The sequence below is a fragment of the Talaromyces proteolyticus genome (assembly GCF_021365285.1).
Source record: "Talaromyces proteolyticus strain PMI_201 chromosome Unknown BGW36scaffold_1, whole genome shotgun sequence".
Taxonomy (NCBI): domain Eukaryota; kingdom Fungi; phylum Ascomycota; class Eurotiomycetes; order Eurotiales; family Trichocomaceae; genus Talaromyces; species Talaromyces proteolyticus.
The window spans coordinates 1,561,056-1,580,071 of record NW_025764277.1 but is presented as its reverse complement, the minus strand read 5'-3'; the positions used below and the strand labels follow the sequence as shown (position 1 = coordinate 1,580,071).

The window sequence follows — 19,016 nt, the reverse complement described above, 5'->3', positions numbered from 1 at the left end:
GACCTGATCGCCACGAAAGACGACTGCTGCTCAAACCCCCAGGTTCAAGAAGACTACGCCTGTGAAAACAGACAGGAGCGACCCAAGGACAGTATGACTCGCACTACTTAGTTTTCTCCGAGCGCATACCCTATTTTGATTTGTAGTCTTATTTTCTAATTAATAATAGTGATTATTCTATACAAAAAATTAATTAATAGATTAATAGAACAAATAAAGCGCTGTATCTTCCAAGTCAGCTCCGAGGCAACTAGTTAAACTAACCAGAGAACCGAGTTACTTAATATAGCTAGTTACCGAGCCCTCCCGTGTTTTCCGGGGACAGCAACCAGGCAGATTCCGAGGTAGCTATGAAAGAAGCATGACCGCCGAGCAATTGTCTTCAATTCGATACATTTTACTCGAAATCTGCGCATTATACTCTCCAAAACTGCCCTCCGTCCACCCTTGATCCACCTGCGGCTGGGTTCAGCAGCCAATCTCAGTATCGCAAATTCTGACGGATTTGGAAAACTTCCCAATTTCTCGGGAAGGTTCAAGGATGACATCATCATTCTGCCGCGATCCAAAATGAAGTTCGTACTTAATTGTGAGTGAGTAAAAGCTTTAAATCGGTGAGCCAAAGCTACATCAAGCAGAGATAATGACCGTACGGTTATTATTCCATGATCTGCTTCGATTGATACAGTAATTACACCCTTCTAATCGCCACGAATCAAGATCTCAAGGTGTTCGTTGCGACCATGCTAGCTCTGAATATCTCTACTGAAAGGAACTACCTCTGAAGGAAATGGTATAGACGTGCACAACACCGGAAAATATGGACATGCTAATTATTCCTCGTGAAGAAAAGATGGACTCACAGCTTTCAACGACTTCTACAAGTGCTATGCCGGTGGATCAGCAGTTTGACAGTGGCGTCCGTGTCCTAAGTGAGGCCTTATGCTCTGGGAGATCGTACATGATAGATGAATTGACACTTTGCAGGCGATGGACGGTTGGATATTGAACTTAATGAGCACAGGCCCTTCTTCCGGAAGTTGATCCAACATCTTGAGAGAAGCCCGAAACCTGTTCATACGAACCTTGAACCTTCCACAGTTCAAAAAGAAGAAAAGGAGCCGTTTCCGCTTCGGTTGAATATCGTCATCCAGGTCGTTGGTTCACGAGGTGACATTCAACCATTCATTGCACTAGGAAAAGAGCTTCAAAGAAACAGCCATAGGATTCGTCTCGCCACACATCTCAAATTTCGAAATGAAATAAGAGAAAGTGGATTAGAATTCTTTGATATTGGTGGCGATCCGGAGCAGTTAATGGCCTTCATGGTTCAGAACCCTGGCCTCATGCCGGGTGTGAACGCAATCAAAAGTGGTGCGATTCGGCAACGGCGCCGGGAAATGAGATCCATTTTCTCCGGCTGTTGGCGGTCCTGTTTTGAAACGGGTGATGGAACCGGCCTACGCCAAATGCCTGACAACATAGGAATCGATGCAACTGAGAACCATGAGCGGCCATTTGTGGCCGACGTCATTATTGCAAATCCACCAAGTTTTGCACACATCAGCTGTGCTGAGAAGTTGGGCATCCCTCTTCATATGATGTTCACGTGAGTTGTTCATTTGATGATGCCACAGACGATGTTCAAAGGCAGGTGCTGAATGACTGCAGGATGCCATGGTCACCAACGCGTTCCTTCCCACACCCTCTAGCTAGCGTTCGATCGAGGGGTGTGAAGGCATCTGTAGCAAATTTTGCTTCCTATGCCTTGGTGGAAGTCATGATTTGGGATGGGCTTGGTGATTTGATCAACAATTTTCGCAAGAACGACCTAGCTCTAGATCCGTTGGATTTGATTCAGGGGCCCGGTCTCGCCAACAATCTAAAGATCCCGTACACCTACCTTTGGTACGTTTTGCTAAAGTTGTATGAGCTCATTTAAACACACTTTCTGATGTTATCAGGTCGCCCGCTCTCTTACCGAAGCCAGAGGACTGGTCTCATAATATCGACATTTGCGGTTTTCAATTCTTGACCTCAGAAACGGATTATCAGGCACCACATGCCCTGCAGGAGTTTCTCGATGGAGGCGAACCTCCAATTTATATTGGGTTTGGGTCAATAGTTGTCAAGGATCCACTGAATCTAACACTAATGATCTTCGAAGCTGTCCAGCAGACAGGCCAGCGAGCAATTATCAGTAAGGGATGGTCAAATATAGGTGTGGGCATGCCTGAGGCTCGTAGTGATATTTTCCTTCTGGACAATTGCCCGCATGAATGGCTCTTTCCACGTGTTTCGTGCGTGGTACACCATGGAGGTGCTGGAACCACTGCCGCCGGCTTGCTTGCTAGCCGCCCTACAGTGGTTATACCATTTTTTGGAGATCAGCCATTTTGGGGTTCGATAATCGCACAAGCAGGTGCAGGTCCACCGCCGGTGCCATACAAAAAGCTTACGGCGACAAATTTGGCTTCTGCCATAAGTACGGCTCTGGAACCTCTGGCCAAAACCAATGCTGAGAACATAGGTAAGAAAATGAGAATGGAAAATGGTGTCCAAGACGCGGTCAAGAGCTTTCATCACCATCTTAACATTGAAAAATCTCGTTGCTCTATTTGTCCACACAAGCCTGCAGTATGGTGGCACAGACGTTCAAGGATCAAGCTGAGTGCGTTTGCGGCGTCAGTATTGGTACATACGGGACATGTTGACCCGCATGATTTGGTTATGTAAGTGCTCCTGATTATATTGCCCTGGTCTTGGTGTAACCATTCTAGGTATCGGCCACTTGAGTATGATACCGGACGAGATCCTCGCGGGCCTCTCTCTGCAGGTGCAGAGGTTATTTACGGTTTGGTCACTGACATAGTTGTCGGGCTGGTGCGTGTTCCAATAGATATATCGTGCTACATATCTGGGAAACAGCCGGTGGAAAAATTAAAGAATAGAACACTACACGATTGGGCCCTAACGCATTTTTTGGACACTTCGTCCAAGAAAGCCGAAAATACCACCTCGGAAAGTTCAGAGGATGAAAGAGGGGATGATTTGCCCGTTGAAGAGCATCCGGAAAGTGGAAACAATTACTGTCCTTGTTATACAACCGGAAACATTCCAGTTACAGGTTCTGAAAACATGGACAACAGCACGGAGGTTATCTATCACTCGCCTGATCGAGAAAAGCAATTGAGGATGGCCAGAACCAAGCAAGTCTTCACTGACACAGGCCATTATACCGGAAGGATTGCAAAGCAGTTCCTTGATCTTGTTCTTCGTCTTCCGACCGACTTTGCCCTCAGTTTAACCAAGGGGTTTCATAACGCACCTAAATTATACAATGATTCGACAGTCAAGGAATTTCCCGTCGTCAGAAGCATCAAAAGCGGAATTCGCGCTGCCGCTACGGTAAGTCTACATATCCGGAGTATCTCTAGAAGCCACCACCTGCTGACCTTTTAAAAGGAATTCACCCAAGAGTTCTATGACGGCATTACTGGCCTTATCGTGCAACCCATTGATGCCGTCAAAGAATATGGGGGTAAGGGCTTGATACCAGGAACTGGAAAAGGACTAGGTGGAGCATTCTTGAAGCCAATGACTGGTAAGTCCTGCCCATTCATCCACCTCCGAAAGTGCCATCTAACATGCTTGGTAATGGAGGTATCGTCGGCATAGCAGGCCTTCCTCTTGACGGACTACACAAGACTCTTAGGGATTCTATATCCAAGAGTAAATTAAAAGATATTATTCAATCACGGATCGTGCAGGGTATTGAGGAAATGAGCGATGCGTCAATTGAAGAGCGGCAAAAAATCATTCAACAGTGGGATGAAATGCGCCGGTAGGGTTTCCAACTAGTAGAAGAACTGGATTATGTCGAGAAATCCCAGGTTGTAGTAATTCTATGGACCTTTCATGTTCTAAGAGTTTTTTGGTCTCTCTTGGAATCATGACATAACCTATACATTGATTATGGTCAAACCAAAACTAGACTATATAAGCAAATGGCTTAGATCTTGGATTATGATGTATTCACATGCTTAATTTCAACTTGAGGCTCACCTCAACTTTCGATGCTGTTAACTGTGTTGGTTGCAAATTCTTGATTCAAAATCATTGTTCTGGTACAATCCAGAAACCAACCTCCTTGCAGCTTCGTCCAAATTGGGCATATCTCCCCACTCCCACTTTAGCAACCACCGTATTGTTCCGGGAGGATCAAAGGCTCTGTGCAACCTAGTAGTGCCTGTCTTGATCCAGAAGGAGATAGAAATGAGATCTCTGAGAGAGTTCCAGGATCTAGCCGGCTTTTAACGATCTCCCACGCTGTTCTAACTATCGACGGCGCACCGGCGATCTGGGTTAAAAACTGAAAATCAGTCCCGGATGACAGGAAACTTATAGACTCTATAATTAACAAGGGGGCTGGCTAGAATGCGATTCAGAGTCTCCGGATAATATTTGGTCGCCAAGAGAGCTGCCCCCTGTAGGTACCGTTTGATATCAAAGAACTGCCTCAGAGTCATCCCACTCAGGTCAATAACGTGTGTCGATGCTGTAACGGAGATTTCCATGTGTGGACGTTCGAGCTAGTTGCAGAATGACATGACGAAATTTAACATGTTCTCGTACAACATATGTAAGGCAATGACGTGGCCAGGCGTTCCGGATGATAGTGATGAGAACCTTTGAGGAAACGAGGACATTTTGGAAACGTAGGCTTCCACCTTCTCTTTCGTGACATTCTTGAATGGAAACACATACACCGGGAAACGGTGACGGTCTCGGCACCCTATCCACTGAGAAAACTTTTACAGAATAAGCCAGGGTCATTTTTCCTACAGTCATAACTAACAGGGCTATTGTGTATTGATAACAAACCATGTGTCTGGAAAACTCGTACGAGCTCACGTCCATATTCCGGTCGAATTATTTGATGTCATGTTCCATTTGCCATTTGTAGGTATCCCGAAATTGCTGTAACGCACTATCTATTTCAAACTGTTGTGCCGGAAGGAAGCGTCTTGAAATTCTAGTTAGTGAGAACATATCCAGGAGGACCTATTCCTTTCGAGGAAGTATATGTAGAAACATTGGCGCCCGCTCATAGAAGTGTAGCACGTTCGTAGTCTGTCCATTAAGCGTGTATTTGAGCTAATTAGCTGGTCTGAAGAAGTATAGCAGTTGTAAAATTTTATCCTAAGAAGTTGTAGGCTGTTGTAAATCTCTCACTCTACCTGGTTTGCTGCCTATGATAGAAAGCAGTACCTTGATCTTGTTTTATTAAATGTAAATAATATAACATTTATTATAAAGCAATATATTAGTTTTTATAAATAAAATTAGAAAATAAATTACTATGAGTAGCAGATGCAAGCCCCTCATAAACCTAGACTGCTTGCGAGAGAAAGGCTAAGAGGGCAGAAAAAATATTGGCCAGACAGCTAGTAAGCAGGGACCACAGGCCACAACCACAAGAGGACTTCTGTCCAATCAAATATGAACTAAGATAAAACCACAGCCATTTAGGATAAAGTTAGTTCTCTTTGGTCAGATAGCGAAAAGTTCGACAATTTCTTAAAAGAGTCTTCATCACTACCCATACTGGAAACTACTTATATTAGACAGAAAATCGGTCTTTATAAAAGAAGGACTGAAAAAGTTTATGAGAAAAAGCCAGCATCCGCCCCAGTTTTCTATGCGGTTGCCGTCCTAGGGGGCCACCTGGCTCGTTTCATAGGCCGGACGTATAGATCATTTGGATGGATGAGCTGGAACATTGGACCGTACTCGATAGGTTCAACCCCCTTCTCGAGTAAACACAAAATAATGGGGAAAAGACGCTGCTGGGCCTAACAGCAAAATATAAGCAGATGTCTATAGAAAGAAAAACATGTTCTATCATTAATGAAGGGTTAAGAAATCGGACAACTGCTATGGTGAAGTGCTCTAAGAAATGGATTGCGAATCATGATCATGCTAATGAACTTGCTTCAATTTAACGTTACTATACACGACAATTCAGGGCAGGGAAATGCTTCCAAGTTGTTACCACTCTGATCTACTCTCGTCAATATCATCAATATCTATTTTAAAGAGGACGTCTTCGATTTCAACGCCATCAACTCCAACAATACTTGATCTCAATCTTTCTGACGGACAGGCACCCACGATCTGCCCTGTGACTATCTATATAGTCTCGGCAAGACGAAAACAATTAATGTGGTATTTTGGAAATCCCTTCGTCAGTTATACATATTTTCATTTTAGAGCTCCGTCAAGGCACGAAAAGTCGGCTTAGTTACACATAATAGATGACGATACATACTGAACAGAACCCCCACACTGGCCAGGCAATATCTGTCTTGAACAGATTCATGTTCAACTGCCTAACCATTATGCATGTTTCTTCTAGCTACTCCGTATTCTTTAAAGCCCCGATACTAGTAGTCCATCAATTCGTGATGCATAATCCCCGCATTTCGAACCCTTCGAAGACCCTAGTAGTCTAAGATCGAATGCGCTTATCGGACGAAACGACGAGGGCGCTCGGCAACCTGCTGCTGGGAAACAGGGACAACGTTGACTGGGATTGAATCGAACTACAGCGAAAAGTTCACATTAGCAAAGCCCCTCCAAAATCAAAGGCTTATACAAGCAAAACATACACCAATGCTCTTCAACAAATCCTTGGTCTCCTGGTCGACATCCAACTTGCCACTCTCGCTGTTCTGGCTAACGTCGAGAGCAGAAACTTCGGGAACGTATTGATCCTTGCGCTCACGCTCTTCTTCTTGGAGCTTGAAGGAAATACCACGGACGGGGCCACGCTGAATGCGCTTCATCCTATTTGTACCTCGAAAATTAATTTTTTCTCGCTTCTCTTCAATTTCCCAGTCCAGCCGGGGATTTGAAAACGTACAGATGCGTGGTGTATCCAGCAATCTTATTGCGCAGGCGCTTGCTGGCGATTATAGCGACCTCATCGCACAATCTCTTGTTGGTCTCGAAGTCGAGAGTGAGCTTGGGGTAGTACCGCTCAATCAGGACCTTGGCGGACTTCTTAACGGTCTTGGTGCGAACGCGACCCATCTTAACGGATTATCTTGAATGTCGAAAGGGACTTTCGAAAATTGGCGGACGTCGAATTGAAGATTCAATTTCGAAAAATGTGCCTAATTTGGTGTGGCTTCCGCCAAGCTTTCGCTTAATGGTTCATGGAGATCACGTGACTATGGCAATCTGCCTAATTCCAACGCAGTATGAAAAAGTTGGTAAGCAGAATATGCATCTAGGTCTCTCGCTTCTATTCGTACATGTTTAAAATTTCTTTTTCTGAGACGTAGACATTGTTCTTGTACGCAAACTCTCTTTCAATAGCAGCACTATTTCCGTAAACTATATAGTGGATTATGTACTAGGCCTAAAGAGGTTAGCTCCATATTGAGGGATTGACATCACATGTTTCCTATCATCAATTGTTTCAATTATCCACTCGGCGTTTGAGACCTCAAGCGGAGTTCAGCAATCCAGCAAGAATCAGATGTGAATATCAAGTGAGCCCTATTGTGTTCCGAATGTGACACGGGCCCTACCGAATCCATCTGTTTTGGGACTCGTTGACCCCTGCAATCAAATCAATGTTCAATGAATCCAGAACGATGCAAAGCAAAAGTATCAGCGCCGCTGGCTTGCACAGGATGCCGCAAGCAACATCTTAAATGTGACGCCAATAGACCAGCATGTTCTCGTTGTGTGAAAACAGGGCTGGCTTGCCATTACCTTCCATCCCGGCGCGGAGGGCGCAGGAAATCTTGCCTTACTAGGATTACTCCAGAACAGGGAAGCGGCATGAACGATGGCCCTCGTTCTATTGGTGAAAGTCATCGAAGCTATGGATTACAGACTGATAATACTCCTAATCGTCTGGATTTCAATGGCCCGCTTCCGACCATACCTCAAGATGATATACAACTAGTCCCAAGATCTGAAAATGTCGATCACCGACGTGCTTCTGACGTTATGTCGGTATGGCCAGGCATGGTTTCTGATAATTCTATGGACCTACTGCAATCATCAGATCCTCCCGATGAACCGACGCCAGATGACCGGTCCATTCGGCTGTTTTACGAGAATTTCCACACCGCCCATCCAATTCTAGTACCCAGTTCTCTATACAACGCTCGCAATTACCCCCTTTTTCTTCAACTTGTAGTAAATTTCATTGGATCACACTATTTGCCTGCTAGTCCAGACTTTGATTACAAGGAGAGAGTAGCTGCTGAGCTCTCATCAAGTGCGGATCGATCTCCATACATGGTTCAAGCTTTGTTAATGTTTGCCATCGCATTGTATGCTCGTGGTGAAGGAGCCGATGCCCTAACCGTCCTCAATCGAAGCATTGGCTTAGCTCTGGATCTAGGAATGCACCGGCAAGAATATGCTTCATCGTGTTATCCTAATCAGTCCATCGATGCGGAAAGTCTTAGAAGAACGTGGTGGGAACTATATATTACTGATGTCCTCATGGCAGCACCTAGAAAAAAGCTCAATTTTCAATGTGCTAGTGTACCACACAATGTCGCCCTTCCATGTGAAGAGGCCATTTACGCCAATGGAGACTCGATTCCTGAACCCCCCACGATACGCGACTTTCAACAACGCGTTTTTGCAGATGAAGAGGCCACATTCTCTTCCTTTAGCTACCGTATTGACGCAACAAAAATTTTAAGCCGGATTCTTGTCTTGAATCGACTACGTGATTGTCATCGCGACCACCTTCAAGCGGTTGAAAACGCTCTCGTAAGCTGGGTCAATCATATTCCCGCAAAGAAAGCCGACATTATGGACTCATACGGAAATGTGGACGAGATGTTGTTTCAAGCTCACCTCACAATAGCCTACGCCGCAATGCTTCTACACCTTCCGCGAAGCGACTTGCATCCGGCTCCGCCATCAACCGAGAGTTTGTTTTATCCCTGGGTGCCACATCACTTGCCTCCATCCTTCCCACGCCTTGTACATAGTATCAAAGCCACAGAAGCATCTAAGCAACTTTCTGATTTCATCTCCATTTGCCCCATAATCCATCGCCATACTCCGTTTACTGTTTCAGCCCTTGTGTTATGCGGTATGGTTCAACTGGCGACGTGCGCAAACCACTCAAATGAGTGCTTGGACCATCATCGAAACCGTGTTATTCTTGTTCTTGGCTGCTTGAAGAATTTAAAACGAACTTGGGCTGTTGCAGAGCCCGCATACCATCATGTCAGATCCAGCGCATTGCAGGTTGACAAGTTGACCACAGAGCCTTCGAACCCATCTCTTGCTGCAGGAGAAACTCTTCCAAATGAGGACGGAAATCCTCATATGGGTATGACCAGTGTGAATGAACAACGTCCCATTTCTCAACGCCTGACACCGACCTTTATCGATCCGACATGCAGTAATACATTTTTCTTTAATAGCATCTCTGATTTTGATTTTACGTGATTGTCTCATACCATGTTGTATTGTATATGTAATATAGAATTGACGAAGCTCAGATTTGCTATTACTCTATTTTTATTGCATTCTATTACTTCATGTTAGTCATGTGTCTCTCATTTCTAGTGTATGATTGTTGCTTCGCCGACTACCATTTCTATTCTCGGTCATTGACGCGGGCCCTCAATCGGCGAACGACTATTATCTTATTATTATCGCCGATAGCTATCATGGCCGAACGACGTCCTATCAAGCCCTTATCACAACACGACAACTGATTGATCACAATCCCTTAGTGCCCTCTAAGCTCATTGGTGTAAATACACCTTTTATCATTTGTTTATCTAAGGCGTAATATCCGTCCTACCTCAGGAAAATGTATATAACGATGCTGGTTAGTTTTCGGGATTGTTCTTGTGTAGCCTGCATATGCAAAATTCCGTATATTTTGCTTAACACACAGATCACAAGGTTCTATACATACATGTTAAAACAAGCAACCTAGTGTCTTAGTTAAATATACGTCAATTGCCCCTTGTTGAACTTCAATCCCCAGATACTCCACGTTCCACCGGTGTTACGACAGTCCAACCCAAGTGCGGCCCGTAATGCTTATTTTTGGGAATACTACAAAGAAAGGCTTCCATCCGCTTAGAATCGGTGAGAGTAGCGGTCAACAATTCTGAAACGTCTATCGCCGAATGTTTCTCATCCTTGCAGGATGCAATTAGATAACTAGATGTGTTGCACGCATCATTCCTTGAAACATCGCCGATCGAGGAGCGAATGGATGTCGAACAAGTACGTAATAACTTATTGACTTTACATTCTAGAGAATCATTAAGTGAATCGAGTATGCATTGTATGACGTCTGAGCTTCGATTTCCGAGATACTGTCTTAGTTTATCCATTCGGGCATACTTTGGATCTTCCTAGCCCTTTGTTGGTTATGTGATTACTATCTCAGATGTTGGAAAGAAAACTGCGCGTGATTGAAAAGCTGAAATTTCAGGCAACTATGAGGGTATATAAATCAAATACAAATTTCAAGTCATACTTTAATGTCGAGTTAGACCAAGGCAGAAAGAAGCAAAACTTGAGGTCATTCCATCGTGAACAATCGCACTGTTTCCTTATTTCTCCTTTCCTTCATCACACCTCAAAAAAGAACGAGCTTGCGACACAAAACTAGCTTTGCCTGTATTTGCATCGAAAATGTGGTATCCATAGTCCGCCGCGTTGGGTGGGGTGTATACTATTTTAATAGTCAGTAATGTATCACTTTCAAGAAAAGGAAAGAACTGGAGAGTTTGTGCATACAGTGTAGAGAAACTGCTATCTGGTTGGTACTTGGATTGTGAACCCGGTGCAACCCAATATCATCGGATATGTATGTTACATCGTTAATTCCATGTCGAGTTTCCGACTTCACCACGAGAGGTTTTTCCTTGCCCGAAGATTCTTCAGGGCTATGATAGACAGTTTCAGTCAATTCTCCGGCCAGGACTTTCATGATACAGTGAGCGTTGGCATGGTCATGAATAGGCGACCCTTTGCCTGGATTCCACACAAGAAGCAGCTACAATCGCTATCATGTTAGATCTCGCCCATATTACAAAAAATATAGAAGCCGTTCTTTTTGGAAAAATGAAGAAGAACTTACGATATTGGCTTTGTGGTTGATATTCTCAATCGTGTTGCGAGTGTAATTTTTCGAATAATCGTTGTAGAAATATCGAAACCAATCATTCGGATTAGACATATATTTCCGTAGAAGCCCTTGTAGATATGCCTCGTCGATTGTGGATGAATTGATCCCTGAGTCGCTGCCTAGATAGGCCTTGATATCTTTGACCAAGTCATGTAATGAGTAGTGGTCTCGCGGTGAGTATGGAGATAACCGCGAAAAGTCCTGGTCAACCAATGGAGTCGAGGGGATAACTAGGGATAGCATCGTATTTCAAGATAAAATTAATGAGGTTTATTCTTGAATCAATTCATTAAAAGGTTAGGTACCACGTAGCCATTATGTAGTCATGTCTTATGATTGATTCAAGGTAACTGCGTGGGAATCGCCGACTAAACGGATGACGTGGGTCGGCGAATGACTTGTTCTATCGGCGAATGGCTGGCCTCTGCCTGAATCCCCAGGCAATCGATTTTTTAGTAAAGCCTGAGGCATCAAACTTTGGGGTATCCTCAGGAATTTGAACCTTGAATGTTTTTTATCTTATTTATAGATTGACTGGTGCTCGTGAAAATCGATATACCAAAAAATTTCATCGAACGCCTCCGCTCAACGATTAAAATCCTTCATATTACCGCCACATCAATTGATGAACGCCAGAACTAACACCAGCCCTACGTTGCAAATGAGTTTGTAGTGGTTGATGGCATCGATGAGTATCCTTCGGTGAACCGCCTTACTTTGAAGACAAATATTTATTTGAGTAGGTATAAAGATGGAGGAAAGCCTCTACAATCGGAGTCACGAATCAACATTTACTCCACATTGAGACTTCTGCTTCACTGTATGGTTGTATGTACAATTGGGATCCCTCTTTGTATGTCTTGAGAGTTAAGTGACGAAGTCAAATGAATGGCTTCTACCTCAATCGCTGCTCGCGATTCGCAAGTTGCGCCAATAATGCCAATAAAAACCTGTCATTCAACGTTATTTACTATTCGAGGCCAATGAGGCTGCTGTCGCTTTGTAGACTACAGCCAAGGTACCGACGACCTTTTTAACGGGTGTGACTTGAGACATTTGACAAGACTGATACAAGAAATTTTTGCCGAGATTTTCTTTGAAGCCCTGGAGAAACATCCAGCTATAAAGATACATTGGCAGATAGGTATTCGGATTTTTGTCATATATTAGCCTGTTAGGTTAAGATTATGATTGAAGCCCATGCTTATAGGTCATCATTTTATTCGACACGGACGTAAAGTAGATACAAAGAGACTGTCAGTGAAGTAATGCGACAAACTCGGACGCACAACACCTTGCCGAGTCAGGAAGGTAAAAGATGAAAAGAAAGAGCATCGAACGGACCAGCTGATAAATTAGTCACTCGACTCAGGAGGAACACTAACACCAAGCTTCATGCCTGGAGTGGGATGTGCTCGGAGCCTTACCCCCATCAACTGGCGGATTCACGCATGAAAAGTGTCTTTTTTTTTTGCAAAGACCACATTTTGAGGCAAACCACAATAACTTTTGATGCCTAGTGCGTTGTCATAAAGGCGATAAAAGTCTATGCAGTGCTACGAAGCGATCCTACAATGTAAGACCTCGGTGGAAGAGAATCAGAAGAACCCTCCAAGTCAATAGCGGAAATACGCAGGTTCAGAAGCTGTAACCTTGCAAGCCAGTCTTATCAGATCGACAATCTTTGCCGATCCTATGTTGTGGGAATTTGCTTTAAACATCATGCTAGTTCGTCCACTTCATCGTTGTATATTACTTGACTGGGAAGGTGTATATACTGATCAAGGCGATTAATCGTGTCGATCGTTGTTCCGGACCAATATAAGCTGTTACTCTCCGATACTTTACCACGTAACAATGTGGTTGCCTGTTTCTCCCGAGACGTCAGAATAACCCAAACTGGCGGCCGCCGGTGTAGCCGGAATCGCGGGGTTACATAGCAACTATCAAGATGAAAAACATGATAAGTCACCAAACCGATTGTCGCTCGTTGATAATGTAGTTGTCATTGAAAAAGAAACAAAAGCCAAAATAAAGCAGCAATAAAGGGAAAATGGGGCAATCCACCGACCGTGCTGTTCGGGGGTTATCATTACCATGTGGAACTGAATCGGAATCAATCCATTGTTTGCATAACTTAGCAAAAAGAAGACATCGTTAGATGCTCCTCCACCCCACACTAGTCCACTGCTTGGCGTCTACATTTTAAAATTATGAAGGCTCTTCCATGGGACCTGACATGAAGGAGGCCGCAAGACTTAGCCATCTGCGTAACATTTCCCCGGGTCGGGCGTCCTCAAACAACAGAGTGAAACGAATGGATCATTCTAGCGACCAATTATAATTCCGGGGGATAAAAAATTTTTATGCTGCCACGCACGCATCCATGCTGCTTTCTCTCGGGTCGTGCTTCTGTCCACCCACCGCGTCTATCAGCTGGGTTGCAAGTCAGTTGTTTTTCATTTTGCTCTTCAGAGCCTTTCTTGGGGTTTCAACACAATAGGCTGGCTGGGACCAAGAGGTCGCATCGTACTTGCCGGCGTCCAGCCAGGCCTTAGCGGCGATGATCACCGAGAAACAATTAGAGGGAGGGGCGAAATATGGAGTAAATGAAGCCAGCTGGCCGATAAGCATCCGCTATCGGCGCCACCCCTGAACCAGGCACTGCAGTAGCTGCTGGTTCTCTCGTGTTTGGTCCTCAGCGTCCAGTGTGCAGGGTGCATATGAGAGACTCTGGTCGGCTTGTGGTCGGACTTCTGCGACACTTCAAAGCGTCATTGACTACGCATCCGAAATAATGAATAGGCTTCTAAACATAGCCATCTGGATCTTGTGTTGGTTACCATCCAAAGCCTGACCAGCTCAGCCTTGCGTCTTGCGCGTGCTGACACCTAATCTCCCGATTTAGCCTCCAGCCAATGTAACATGCACGTTTCGGATGGGGTCACCCACCATTAGTAACCGGTACTTGCAATGGCCTGTCATTAGACGGTACGCTAGAACGGAAATAATAAGTCTGTCTGCCTGTCTCCATCTGGGTCTAGTCAAGCCTCCGATTTCTTAGTCCAAGCCACCCTGTCGCAAAGACAGGCATGGCGTCCATTGGCTACAGCTTGGCAGGTACCACAGATCGACATGGTTGTGAATGCGCAGCCGACCCAGAGGACACGCGTTGGTTGGAGGGCTGTGTGGTGAGCGTACAAAGTAGCAGCCCGAGGAAGGCAATGGATGACACCCAAAGACGGATTATGCCGAGCAATCTTGCGGAGAATACAAGCGAAATGAGGATCATACATTCCCCTTTGGGTAAGCTCAGGGCATGATGACCTAGGAAACATAAATAAGGTGTGTTGCCCATTTCCTAGATTGGCTTTCCTTCCTGCTATCATCGCCTTCTTGTCTTGTCTTCCCATTGAATAATATTATTTTTGATATATAATTAATTACCATTCACAATGAAGGTGTCTACTGCTAGTGCCCTCCTCCTCGCCGGCTCTGCTGTAGCCTCTCCTCTGTCGGCTCGCGTTGCTCGTCGCCATGGTATCACTCGCCCTAACATGCGCATCACCACCGACGAACAGGCTGGTGCTGAGCAAGTCAACGGTGACTCTCAGAGCAACAACTGGGGTGGTGCTGTCCTTGTCTCCAGCGGATTCACCGGCGTTTCCGGCAAAATCACCGTCCCAACCCCCAAGGTTCCCTCCGGTGGTGATGACAGCACCCAGTACTGTGCTACTGCCTGGGTCGGTATCGACGGTGACACCTGCCAGTCCGCTATTCTCCAGACCGGTGTCGACTTTTGCATCACTGGCTCTCAGACTAGCTACGATGCTTGGTACGAGTGGATCCCCGCTAACTCTATCGACTTCAACAACTTCAGCTTCGGCGCTGGTGACGAGATTGAGATGAGCGTTGTTGCTACCAGCAAGACCTCTGGCAACGCTACCCTTACAAACAACTCCAACGGCCAGTCTGTTACCCACACTTTCAACTCCAACGAGACAGGCAGCACCTTGTGCGAAACCAACGCCGAATGGATCGTTGAGGACTTCACCATCATCCAGGGTGGCCAGCAGTCTCTTGCTCCTTTCGCCAACTTCGGCAAGGTCACCTTCACCGACTCCACTGCCACCAAGGACGGTTCCTCTGTCGATGCCACCGGTGCCGACATCATCACCCTCGTCGACAAGAGCGGCAACAAGCTTGCTACCACCGAGGTTGATGGTAGCACCGTCACCGTCACCTACGCCGGTAATTAAGCTCCTTAATCTTATCATGGAAGGACGCGAATATTTGATTTCTTCAAAACGATAATGACCGGGGGGCAATCAGTTGTATATATCAATTCAGTGCTCATTGCACACGCATGTACCCTGGGCTATTCAATGATACGTTGGCCCATGTATATAATAGAACTCGGGACATACGAAGTGGAAATGATATGACTTTTATGTCAATTTGAACCTGTACTTTGTAGATATCAGACTAAATTAGAGATTAATAATTGCACTTTTATGGAAACTGCAAGAAATCAAACCTTCCAACCAGCACATGGATCTAGACACTGAATTCAAAGAGATTACGAGTCGAGATTACGATGGCTGTCTTGATGCCGAAAATTATCTAGCCAACATTCCCTGTTTCAGATGAACTCCAACTGTCTTGGCCCTGTGAGTATCAGAGTTCAAAATCTTTCGAGACGTTTCTGTCGAACATCGATCTTTTTGCTGTCCAATTTTCCTCGTTTCGTAGGAATCATTACCATAGATAGGTCTTTTGCGTTTCTTTGACAAACGGACTTAAATTCCCAAAGATCCTAGCCAGGTATCTGCGATGCTTTCAGCAACGTCATGAAACTTATAAGCTGTCCTGGAGAAATACCCTCGCTCCCAGCAGATGCGTTTGTGGTAGTTTTTGCACGCAAAGAATTTCTCCATTGCAAGAGATAACATGCTACCAAATCCATCACAAAAAATTCGACTGGCATCTCCACAAGGCTATATTCCACAGATTAATTCTACTTGAGTTGCATTATTGGGGATTAGTTGTACTCTTTGAATATTGCTTTCGGTATTATACATCTTATAGTTTCGAAATCCACCTTTGAAAATGATACTTTCATGTCAGCGGTTTCGATCATTTCAGTACTAATCAAAGCCGAAGAAAATACTGATACTCATGAGAAGTCAGCATTAGACTGCGGACTTTATTAATAACTCAATGAGGTTCAGTAGTGCCTATATGACCCCATTATCTAGCCTGGGCCCAGCACCAGTACCAGCACCGGCGCCAGGGTTCAGCACAAACAGAGGATTCACAGTCAACACATTCAACAAACAAGAAAGCTCTTTTAAGAACCTTCTGGACTGTTATTGCCTGGTTATCTGGCACTGAGCAAAGCTATTTAAGGGGTTAGTGATCCTATATTGTCTCAGATACAGCCTTCTAAGCTTGGTGCAGCCATTTCACGCCTCTCACAGATGATGTCGTGAAGCTCTTCAGAAGGAAAGAAATAGTCACATGGTCCATATTCCTTCATTGTAAAGACCCGCTTTGCATTAGAAAGGAGTGTCTGCCTTGTTTACAAATTATCTCTGTTTGTTTGTTACTCAGCTGCCTCCTTCCCAGTCTCTGCTCTCTTGTATCCCTCAACCCACTTGCCACATCCCTGGTGTTTTTACCAGCTTCAGTTCTGATGTTCACGATCCTGTTCTGACCTTAGATCTGCATGACTGGCAATCCTTGAGAGTCAGACTACTGCGTTGGTAGCTCAGTTATTGCTGGCAGCTCAAGCCTTTGGACTTCTCTGCAGAAGGCATCATGGCTGGAGGCGCTGGTAACCTCGCCCACCTCCCAGTGGAGATATTCATCCTAATCATCAACTTCGTGAGAATCCCTTTCTCTTTAAAGTATAACAAGGCTAACTAGATTAGCTGAACCCGAAAAACGATCTATTAAATCTACTTCAGACCTGTAAAGCAATACATGATGTAGTTGTCCCATTCCCGTGGAAGAAGTTAGAGTACGAGGTATGGAACGACAAAAAGTTACCTCCCGACATCGACGGTAGCGCCGCTATTCTCAGAAGCGAGCCTAAACGCATCGAATACATGAAGTTTGTTAGGGACTTTGTCATTAAAGGAACCTCTATTCTCCCTGAAAGGTGCCCCCATAACGTGAGAAAGGGCGAGAGTTACTACGGTAAAATGGCCACTGATCTTCTTATTGTGCTGGTTCATCTTCAAGAAAACAACCTCAGAAGTTTCAGGTACCTATTGTCCTTTCTATTTGCTTGATCAAAAGAAATAAACCTAACACTTTCCTATAGCTGGATTTCCGGTACCTGTTTACCGCCAATCTTGCTTGGTATTCATGGATACCTGCCATCAAGACAGAGGAATCTGGAATCTTTGACACTGATTTTACACCCTCACTGTAATGAGAAACCCAAGAACGCACTATATCTTACACAGTTCAAAGCATTGAAACACTTTTGTCTGAAGGGAGTTTGCTATGATCGCGAGCAGAGACCCGTCAGGGATATGTTGAACGCTGCCGCCAAAGCTTTGATCAGTTTCGAGCTCGAAGTTAATTCCATGTTCAATAGGAATCCTTGGCCTACCAAAAAGCTCTTCCCTCTCTCGCCTCCAATGACGTTCCCGAATCTTCGTTCCTTGAATCTCACATTCGTTGAATTCGGGGACGATGGAAAAGATCTGGCGCAAGCTATTGACTTTACCGCTCTGACCTCACTTACTCTTCGTAAGTGTCGAGGTTGGTCCCGGGTTCTCGTGGAAGCATTCACATCAAGAAATAAAGCGATGGAGTTGAAATGGCTTGAGATCCAGCATGATCAGCCCAGCGAGATTGATATCCATCGACTATCTCACCTGCTTACCAACTGTCCATATCTTGTGAACGTCTCCATCTGCCATGGCCAGGATAGCACGAATGTGTCTCATACTCTTTTGGCTCAGCTTTGGGTAGCACTTTGTACCCAAAAGCGATTTCTGAAAGCAATGGTGGTCCACCTGTTCGACTTCTTTTCCGAGACTGACATTCCTTCACCTTCGGGTGATCCCAGGTCTCCGATTCCTAATGATGGACTTGCGGCGCTGATGACTACCTCGATGTGGATTTCAGTAACCAACACTAGCCCATTAGCATATGTTAATGTCGAGTTTTTGGGCCTGTGCAGCTTTCCGGACGAAACCTTGGTATGAATTGTCTTTTCATTCTTACTCCAGGACTCATTGCCATAAACTAACCGCCATCTAGGAAGCTCTCCTCCTACCATTTCAGAAGAAGAAATGTCTTCGCACTCTACACATTCGCAAATCTTCCACCGACTGGAGACAGTTTGAAGATTATTACTTCAAATTCAGAATTTTCGCGCAGTGGGTCTTCGGTATGAATGGAATTGGCTCTGTCAACCATTTGCTATTGGGAAATTTCACCGGAAAAGATACATTCACCAACAAAAAGCCACGTCTGGTCATTTACGCTAGAACTAACCAAAGTCCTTTTTACACTGTTGTATCACGACAAGACTTCATTCAACAGGCGGACCCTGTACACGTTGACTTGACCAAGATCTGTCCACTATGCATTTCATAGCTTCATCTATGTTAGGCTTGGATCGGCTATATGGGGTGTCGTGGTATGGATTTCAATGAACGTTATCTCTAGAAATGATGAAACACATGCAGTTTATGCTTAGCGACAATGTCATCTTTAACTGAGAATGATCTTGATCCCGTCCAATCCCGCCAGCGTCCGTTACGAGACTTTTGTTTTTTTTTTTCAGTTTCCTTTC

The 19,016-nt window shown here is 44.8% G+C and overlaps 6 protein-coding genes across 6 annotated transcripts; 4 read left to right on the top strand and 2 right to left on the bottom strand.

Moving 5' to 3' along the window:
- Positions 1–375: 375 nt before the first annotated feature.
- On the top strand, positions 376–4,081 carry BGW36DRAFT_367116 (putative UDP-glucose,sterol transferase). Its single transcript, XM_046214822.1, has 9 exons — positions 376–614; positions 721–793; positions 849–932; positions 988–1,609; positions 1,672–1,908; positions 1,965–2,732; positions 2,781–3,408; positions 3,466–3,604; positions 3,664–4,081. Exons 3-9 carry the CDS (start codon positions 854–856, stop codon positions 3,846–3,848), a joined length of 2,658 nt encoding a protein of 885 aa, XP_046077841.1. The 5' UTR covers positions 376–614; positions 721–793; positions 849–853; the 3' UTR covers positions 3,849–4,081.
- A 2,446-nt stretch (positions 4,082–6,527) lies between these two features.
- BGW36DRAFT_286565 (uncharacterized protein) lies at positions 6,528–7,095 on the bottom strand (the record flags this gene model as incomplete). Its single annotated transcript, XM_046210431.1, has 3 exons — positions 6,528–6,605; positions 6,672–6,849; positions 6,926–7,095. 3 exons carry the CDS (start codon positions 7,093–7,095, stop codon positions 6,528–6,530), a joined length of 426 nt encoding a protein of 141 aa, XP_046077840.1.
- Positions 7,096–7,500: 405 nt separating this feature from the next.
- BGW36DRAFT_367108 (fungal-specific transcription factor domain-containing protein) lies at positions 7,501–9,771 on the top strand. Its single transcript, XM_046214821.1, has one exon. It carries the CDS (start codon positions 7,651–7,653, stop codon positions 9,493–9,495), a length of 1,845 nt encoding a protein of 614 aa, XP_046077839.1. The 5' UTR covers positions 7,501–7,650; the 3' UTR covers positions 9,496–9,771.
- Positions 9,772–10,423: 652 nt separating this feature from the next.
- On the bottom strand, positions 10,424–11,546 carry BGW36DRAFT_367105 (RmlC-like cupin domain-containing protein). The gene is made up of 3 exons (XM_046214820.1): positions 11,153–11,546; positions 10,810–11,068; positions 10,424–10,744 (listed from the first exon to the last, which is right to left on the bottom strand). The coding sequence occupies exons 1-3, from the start codon at positions 11,441–11,443 to the stop codon at positions 10,623–10,625; spliced, it is 672 nt and encodes a 223-aa protein (XP_046077838.1). The 5' UTR covers positions 11,444–11,546; the 3' UTR covers positions 10,424–10,622.
- A 2,746-nt stretch (positions 11,547–14,292) lies between these two features.
- On the top strand, positions 14,293–15,716 carry BGW36DRAFT_456718 (peptidase A4 family-domain-containing protein; the record flags this gene model as incomplete). Its single annotated transcript, XM_046221938.1, has 3 exons — positions 14,293–14,391; positions 14,442–14,506; positions 14,676–15,716. 3 exons carry the CDS (start codon positions 14,293–14,295, stop codon positions 15,457–15,459), a joined length of 948 nt encoding a protein of 315 aa, XP_046077837.1. The 3' UTR covers positions 15,460–15,716.
- Positions 15,717–17,735: 2,019 nt separating this feature from the next.
- On the top strand, positions 17,736–18,592 carry BGW36DRAFT_367099 (uncharacterized protein). The gene has a single exon (XM_046214819.1). The coding sequence runs from the start codon at positions 17,743–17,745 to the stop codon at positions 18,421–18,423; it is 681 nt and encodes a 226-aa protein (XP_046077836.1). The 5' UTR covers positions 17,736–17,742; the 3' UTR covers positions 18,424–18,592.
- Positions 18,593–19,016: the final 424 nt, after the last annotated feature.